Source organism: Gekko japonicus, unplaced genomic scaffold (genome assembly GCF_001447785.1).
Source record: "Gekko japonicus isolate JY-2015 unplaced genomic scaffold, Gekko_japonicus_V1.1 scaffold669, whole genome shotgun sequence".
Lineage (NCBI taxonomy): Eukaryota > Metazoa > Chordata > Lepidosauria > Squamata > Gekkonidae > Gekko > Gekko japonicus.
In genome coordinates, this window is record NW_015167073.1 from 732,887 (window position 1) to 741,090 (window position 8,204).

The following is an 8,204-nucleotide window of genomic DNA, read 5'->3' on the forward strand; positions in this document are numbered from 1 at the left end:
CGGACCTTCCAGGCGCTTGGCACTTACCAGGAAGATCTCAATGGCTCCCAGGATATACATGGCAGCCGCAAAAGTGGTGCCCAGGTAGAAGAACAGCCCCACGGCCCCTCCGAACTCAGGCCCCAGGGCCCGCGAGATCATGAAGTAGGAGCCTCCAGCTGCGGGCAGGAGAGAGAGAATCAGCTAGGGGGTGGGGAAACGGGGTGGTGGTGGGGGGGACCCAATCTTTCTTGCTTGCGCTCCCTTCCCACCCTCCCTGCGACCCCTGCAAGGGAGCGGATGACTCACTCACCAGGCACCACCCCATTGGTGGCAATGGCACTCATGGAGATGGCGGTCAGCATCGTCTGAAGAGGAGGTGGTTTCGGAAGAAAAACGATTTTTAAAATGCAGAACACCTCATTGCAGTTTTTAAATCTTATGCAAACATTTCTAGTTTCACTTTCTGGCCCGTTTCTCATAAAATAGCAAGACTGTTTTACTTCTTCCCTTGATGCTTTCCTACAGGACATTATTGTGGGCAGTTCGGTGACAATGCTGGAGAGGGGTGCAGTGTTCCCTCTAAGCTGAGTGTGAGTGAGCTCCCAGCTTTTTAGCCTCCGGCTCACACGTTTTTGTCTTTGCTCGGGGGGGATGGGGCTCCGGAGCAAACTGATTTATGCAGCAGCCAAACGGCTCCCTCACAACATTTATGCTAGTAGCTCACAAAGTGGAATTTTTGCTCACAGGAGCTTAGAGGGAGCACGGCTTGACTCCTTTCCTCCAAAGGGATGAGCAAATACCGTTTGGTCAGGTGAGAATGGGCAGCAGAGCAAAAGACACCGATGCGATTTCATCCGACTGAAATCTGGAACTGCCACCCTGTAAGAGCTGCAAAGGAAGACCTGCTTCTGAGACCCAGTTAGACACACTTGTAAAGGATATGATATGGTTTTTAATTTGCCTTCTTCCCTGCGGCCCAGGTGAGTCAGAAAACGCCAACTCTTCCCTCCCACAACCTGCCTCGACAGGGCATAAAAGACCAGCGTTAATACGAAGATGACGAAGGCGGGGAAGGGGAACTCACACAGCAACAGCAGATAAAGACGATGGTGAAGGCTTGCAACACACCAGCCGTTCCCACCACCCAGGTGAGACGCAGGAAGAGAATCACCCCGAAGATGTTCTGCAGGCAGGGGAGGTAGACGCCCATGAAGGTGCCCATCTGTGGAGTCTGCAAGGAGGGCGGCAAGAGAACCAGCTCAGCTTGGGTGCCACCCTTTCTGCAACCCTCCTGCTCATCCAACCCCAACTTCACTCTCCACCTTTCACTCAGCCAAATACTCTTCAATAACCAGAAGAAGAAGAAGAAGAAGAGATTGGATTTATACCCCGCCCTTCACTACCCAAAGGTGTCTCAGAGCGGCTTACAAACTCCTTTCCCTTCCCCACAACAGACACCCTCTGAGGTAGGTGGGGCTGAGAGAGCTCTGACAGAGACTGCTCTTTTTCAAGAACAGCTCTTATCAGAACTATGGCTTGCCCCAAGGTCATCCAATAACAAAGCTCTCCGGACACCCACCCAGCATGCCAGTCTTGGTTTCAAGGGAAGCCCAATCAGGCAACTGATTGGCTCAGGCAACTGAACTGACCCGAACAACCCGATCGTGTTTATATTAAATGCAGATACATCTATACATCTGCATTCTATATCTATAATCAAGGCTCTCAATGTTTGTTTGTTTGTTTTTAATGCTGAAAAGGAACCGGGAAGTACCCAATCTGGACATCAGCTACACTTTGTGGAAGCAGGACAGAGGTGAACTCTGCCCCCCACCCCACCCCACCCCACCCAGCTTTTCAAGGTCTTTTGCATATGGAAGCTGATTGGACTTCACTGCATTCCACACCTCAAACTCACCCCCCTCCTCGCAAGGCAGTTGGAATGTCTGGTGGTGTGTAGGTCCCAGGATCATGTTTTAAAAGCTGCCTGGGGGATTATGGACCATTCACACACTTTCAACCTTAACATACCTCATAGGGGGAGAGGAGAATGATGACAGCTGCTTTCCCTAGGCAGAGGCTGGGGGTGGGGGGAAGTAAACTTGAAGACAAACAGGCAGATAAAGATTAGGCTGATGGTTGCCTGGAAAGGGTTGCCAACTCCAGGTTGGAAACTTCCAGGATAGTTTAGGAATGAAGCCTGCTGAGGGTGGGGTCTGAGGAGGAGGAGGAGGAAGAGAAAGAGGAGAACCTCAGACAGATACAATGCCATACTCCCCACCCTCCAAACAAGCTGTTGCCAGTCTCCAGGTGACAGCTGGAGAGCTCTTAAAGCTCTGGTGCTAATTCAAAGTGCTGCAATTTGTCGACAGAGTAGTGTTTTGGCAAATCTTTAGGAATTGTTTGGTGCATTTACGATGAGGCACCCACCCAGAGCCTCTGGCATTTTCTCACTCTGCTGGCATCAAAACCAATTTAAGGCAAAATAAGAGGCTACTGAGAGGGGAGGAGATAAAGTTGCCAGCTTTAGGTATGGAAAATCCTGGAGATTTGAGGAGTGGAGGCCGGAGAGGGGGACATCAGACAGGTTACAGTGCCATAGACTCCACCCTCCAACCCAGCTATTTGCTCCTGGGGAACTATTGTTGCCAATCTTGGCCCAGCACCCATCAAACCATTCTCTTCAACCCCCTGCTGTGCAGCACACTTTCCCCTAGGGTTGCCAAACTCCAGGTGGGACCTGGAGATCTCCCACTGCTACAATTGATCTCCAGATGACAGAGATCAGTAACGCTGTCCACACACTTTGCAACCATTAGGAGTAGGAATGTGCTGTTTAAAAAAGTCGCCATTTTCAGGATGCAGAATCGTGCGTCCAGTTTTGAATCCTGCACTTTTCTCCATGCTTCTGCAGAACATTGTGTTGGGAATTATGAAGGAGTGATATAGCACTACTGTATGACTAGATCCAATAATATAGTGGGGGTGTCAAAGCAATAATAAAAACAAACAAAAATACCCCATGCTATCCACAGGGGAGGTAGAGGTTTCTACATATAAAAACTGCCCGATGTGGACCGCGTGTGCTTCAAGAGGAATAGGATGTAGAGAGCAGTTGTTGGGGGAAGGGAAATGGGGAGGTGGGAAAATTGGCCTATTCAAGCTCCCGGGAGCTTCTAGAACCCTGGCGGGTGAAGGTACGGAGGGGTGCTTAGGGGGAAATTTTCCAAATCGTTGATCCTTCTCCATTCTTCCCTGTAATTCCTTGAAAGCCCCAAACTTGTTCCCTCTAACAGTAAATAGTCAAATGCAGGGCTTTTTTTGTAGAAAAAGCCCAGCAGGAACTCATTAGTATAATAGGCCACACCCAACAGCAGAGACCCATTAGCCTATTAGGCCACAGCCCTGACAGCACAGCACATTAGCATATTAGGCCACACACCCCATGTTACCAGAAGTGTGGTCATCCAGCCACACCCACCTTTCCCTTCTTATTCTGTTTACCTCGTTTGTTGTCAAAACCCAGGGCCTTTTTTTGTAGCAGGAACTCCTTTGCATGTTAGGCCGCACCCCCCTAATGTAGCCAATTCTAATGTGTTCCTGCTGTTGGGTGTGGCCTGTTATGCTAATGAGTTCCTGCTGGGTGTGGCCAACTCGGGAGCCAGCTGGAACGCCGTCCCTGTGCGTTCCTGCCCCAAAATAGCCCTGGTCAAATGCAGCAACATGAGACCACCCACACACAAAATTACTTGAAAAAAATTCCAACTTCAAGGATAGGCTAATGGGCTCTGAACTTGCAGAGACTGAGACGGAAAAAGATCTTGGGGGGTCATACTGGATAGTTCGATGCAAGTGTCAACCCAGTGGTGAAAAAGGCAAACTCTACGGCAGGGATTTTTAGGAAAGGGATTGAGGATACAACAGCCGATATTGCAGTGTCCCTGTATAGATCTATGGTGCGGCATGATTTGGCATGCTGTGCACAGTTCTGGTCACCGAATCCCCAAAAGGACACTGCAAAGCTGGGAAAAGTACAGGGGAGGCAACCAAGATGATGAGGGGGTTGGTGCCCCTTCCCTGTGGGGAAAGGCTGAAGAGTCTGGGACTGTTCCGTTTGGAAAAGAGACGACTAAGGGGGGACATGACAGAGGTTTATAAAATTATGCATCGGGACGGAAAGAGCTGACAAAGAGAACTGTTTCTCCCTCTCTCAAAATACTAGAACTCAAGTGGTGGCGGCTACAAGTATGGACGGCTTCAAGAGGGAATTGGATAAGCATAGGGAGCAGAGGTCCATCAGTGGCTATTAGCCACAAGGTATAGATACGGGCTCTGGGGCAAGGGATGCTCTGGCTTCTTGGTGCTTGGAGGGGGGGGCAACAGTGGGAGGGCTTCTAATGTCCTGGGCCCACTGGTGGACCTCCTGATGGCACCTGGTATCTCTGGCCACTGTGTGACACAGAGTGTTGGACTGGATGGGCCTTTGGCCTGATCCAACATTGGCATCTCTTATGTTCGTATGTTCTTATGAAACTGGTGGACAGGAGGTCCAGAACAGACAAAAGGAAATACTACTAGTCACTCCCTGTGTAGATTAAAATCTAGAATTTGCTGCCAGCGGATGTCGTGACGGCCACAGGAATAAAAAGCCTCAAAAGGGGATTAGATAGATTCGTGGACGATAAGTCTATCATTGGCTACTAGCCACGGTGACTGAGAGGCGCCTCCACCATTCAGAGGCACTAAACCTCTGGCTCTCAGAGCCAGGAGGCAACATCAGGGGAAGGCCCCGGCCTCTATGCCCCGTGGTGGCCTTGTTGCTGACCCTCCTGAGGAACTGATTGGCCACTGCGTGAGACTAGACGGACCACTGGTCTGATCCAGCAGGGCTCTTCTTATGTTTTTAGAGTTTCTACATAATTGGGAAACTCCCCAATATTCATTCATAAATTGTGAAGAAGGGATTCCTCTCCCTTACAAAAGAATGACCCAATGAGGACGGAGCGTGCTCACTGGCCTGAGAGTCCATTAAACAAAAAAATGCAAACGAGGAAAGCAAGGAAGGTGGTAGAATTGACCTCCTCAAGCCCCTAAGAGCTCCCTAGAGAGAGATACTTGGATTAGGGAAGAGGCGGACATTCCCAGTTGTTCATCTCTTTCCCCGTGATTGCTCGCGAGTCCCCAAATTGCCAGTTAAATTATACAAGGGCGGATGGAGCCACGTAAGAACAAATGCAGTCGAGGAAGCTGGGGGGGGGCGGGAACGCCAGAGAGAGAAACGTGGATTAGGGAAGAGGCGGCCATTCCCAGTTGTTCATCTCTTTCCCCGTGATTGCTCGCGAGTCCCCAAATTGCCAGTTAAATTATACAAGGGCGGATGGAGCCACGTAAGAACAAATGCAGTCGAGGAAGCTGGGGGGGGGCGGGAACGCCACAGCTGCCAGCAGACAGCAACGCTCTCACCTCGAAGAGTGCCAGGTTCTTGTCAAAGAATTCATCGCCATCTTCATAGTTGGTGTTGTTGAGATAGGCGTGGGGATCCTTCTTGTGCCCGGGATCTGTGACAAAAACGAGAGGACTCAGAAGGAAAGGAAAGAGCCGTCCGCTGGCAGCAAGCGCTTTTTCATTATTTCCCTGGCACTGGCCTTCCAAGCTCTGGGCATGCAGGGCGCTCGGAATAGTAAAGGAAACATTCCAGATCCTCCCAGGAGTGCAAATAGCTATTCGCCTACTCAGCTAGTGATAAGAACTCACCCGGGGCAACTGCTGTGCCCTCGAAGAGCAATAAATAATAATTAACAAAGAATGCATTTATAGACAAATAAATAAACCATTTATAGAGTTTCCAAATCCAAAGCAAAATTATTCATACAATATACAATTCATTATCAGGGCACAAATGATTGAACAGAAGTCCTGTAGACGGCTCACGAAGTCCACAACGCTCCAAAGCAACACTCCCTCTAAGCTGTGGAGTCTTGTGAGCAAATATTCTACTTTGTGAGCCGCTGGCATTAAAGTTGTGAGCGAGTGATTTGGCTGCTGCATAAATTAGTTTGCTCTGGAGCCATCCTTCCTGAGCGAAGACAAAATGGTGTGATCTGGAGGCTGAAAAACTGTGAGTTGGCTCGCACTAACTCAGTTTGAAGGGAACACTGCTCCAAAGCACTCAGTCCTTCCCAGGGCTATTTTTGGGCAGGAACGCACAGGAACGGAGTTCCGGCTGGCTCCCGAGTTGGCCACGCCCAGCAGGAACTCATTAGCATAATAGGCCACACCCAACAGCAGAAACTCATTAGGATTGGCTACATTAGGGGTGTGTGGCCTAACATGCAAAGGAGTTCCTGCTACAAAAAAAGCCCTGGGTTTGGACAACAAACAAGGTAAACAGAATAAGAAGCAAAAGGTGGGTGTGGCTGGATGAGCACACTTCTGGTAACATGGGGGTGCGGCCTAATGTGGTAACGAGCTGTGCTGTCAGGGCTGTGGCCTAATATGCTAATAGGTTTCTGCTGTTGGGTGTGGCCTATTATGCTAATGAGTTCCCTCCTAATGAGCAGTATCCTTCACAGTGTAAAGGAGGGGGGGAAACGAGCTTCCAGAAGATATCTATTCCAACAGTTCCAAAAGAGGAACACTTGAACGGTTCCAAAAGAAGAACTACGGGATTGCCGACTTCCCCAATATGCCCCACATTTCACCAATATGGCTTTATCAAGCTGGAACCAGCAACCTGTAGGATATCACTGAGAAACAGTCTCAGCGTATTCAGTTCACAAAATCATTTTCAAAGTGGGCTATGCCTTCGCGACATTCAATATTCTCCGGGTGCCACACTCAAAGCATTTCTCAAATTAAATGCATCCCCATTGAACGCATTACACTCTGAAGCATGCTGCTCATTAGGCGGGACTGAGCGCTTTGGAGTGTTGTGGACTCTGTGAGCCGTCTACAGGACTTCTGTTCAATCGTTTCTGCCCTGATAATGAATTGTGTATTGTATGAATAATTTTGCATAGGATTTGGAAATTGTATAAATGGTTTATTTATTTGTCTATAAATGAATTATTTGCTAATTATGATTATTTATTGATTTTTGAAATTGGTATTGGCGCCCACACAGAGTTAATTTCTTTGTGTTCACATGTATACTGTGTGTTCCACTATTATATCCGTGCCCTCAAAGAGAGCAGGATCTATGTTAAGCAGTGGGTAAGGGTGGGAAGGAAAAGTTTTTAAAAGTCATTTGGAAATTGTAATGTATTCAATAGCTGCCATTGAATGCATGATGCATGTGAAGCATCTAATTGACTTGCCATGTTGAGCTTTGTCCTGGGCTAGGATCCAAATCCATCCAATCGCATTGCTAGCCCAGGAAGCACCTAGCCAATCACCTTACAGCAAGCTCCCTGAGCGGGAACGTCCGTGATTGGTCCTTATATGAACAACCGTATTTGTACAGTGGGTGTGGCTTTATTTCCCCTTAAACTCAACACTGAAGGTATCCCTTCCCGCCAGAGGGATACATTTTCCCTGTCAACAAGGCTGCTTTCACGTGCTGGCAGTTCTCCACGTAGCTCTTGTTGCCGCTGAAAGAGCAGAGGCATTCGCAACAGCAACGGAGCGTACATACAGCACTTTCTTCCGAGGTTTCCTCGCCTCCGCTCCTGGTGGCCGCCGTTTTCCCAACTGCAACGCTAGAGATCTGCTTTGGAGCCTTTTAAAAGAAATCAGCAAGGAAAACGGTGCCTGTGTAGGTGGGACCTCAGATACCTTCTCTGTCCTCCCACGCGCACAGGGTTGAGCTTGGTTTGTCCTGGAAGGGTCCTTCTGGACTCTAGCTTCATTCGCACATCTCCTTGTCAACTCTTGCATTTACTGTATTTTCTGGTGTATAAGACTACTTTTTAACCCAAGGAAATCTTCTCAGAAATAGGGGGGGTCGTCTTATACGCCGGTAAATACAATCTCTGGGCAAGTATATCCCAAACTCTATATTTTAACTGGAAAAGTTGGGGGTCGTCTTATACGCCCAGTCGTCTTATACGCCGGAAAATACGGTACATGCTAATTTGCTGCCATCCACTGATCTTAAAAAGGTTCCCTTGCTCGAAAGCCAGTCGAATCCGACCCTAGGGTTGCGGTGCTCATCTCCGTTTCAAAGCCGAAGAGCCAGCGCTGTCCGAAGACGTTTCCGTGGTCATGTGGCCGGCATGACTAAA

At 48.8% G+C, this 8,204-nt stretch overlaps 1 protein-coding gene across 1 annotated transcript in view; it reads right to left on the reverse strand.

The window, feature by feature from the left end:
- Positions 1-8,204, reverse strand: part of SLC12A6 (solute carrier family 12 (potassium/chloride transporter), member 6) — a 68,383-nt gene that overhangs the window by 23,141 nt on the left and 37,038 nt on the right. Inside the window, exons 3-5 of the mRNA XM_015412745.1 lie at positions 5,446-5,540; positions 1,067-1,213; positions 293-347 (exon numbers count right to left, since the gene is read on the reverse strand). Coding sequence (XP_015268231.1) covers positions 293-347; positions 1,067-1,213; positions 5,446-5,540 — 297 coding nt within the window. The remainder of the gene's footprint in view (positions 1-292; positions 348-1,066; positions 1,214-5,445; positions 5,541-8,204) is intronic.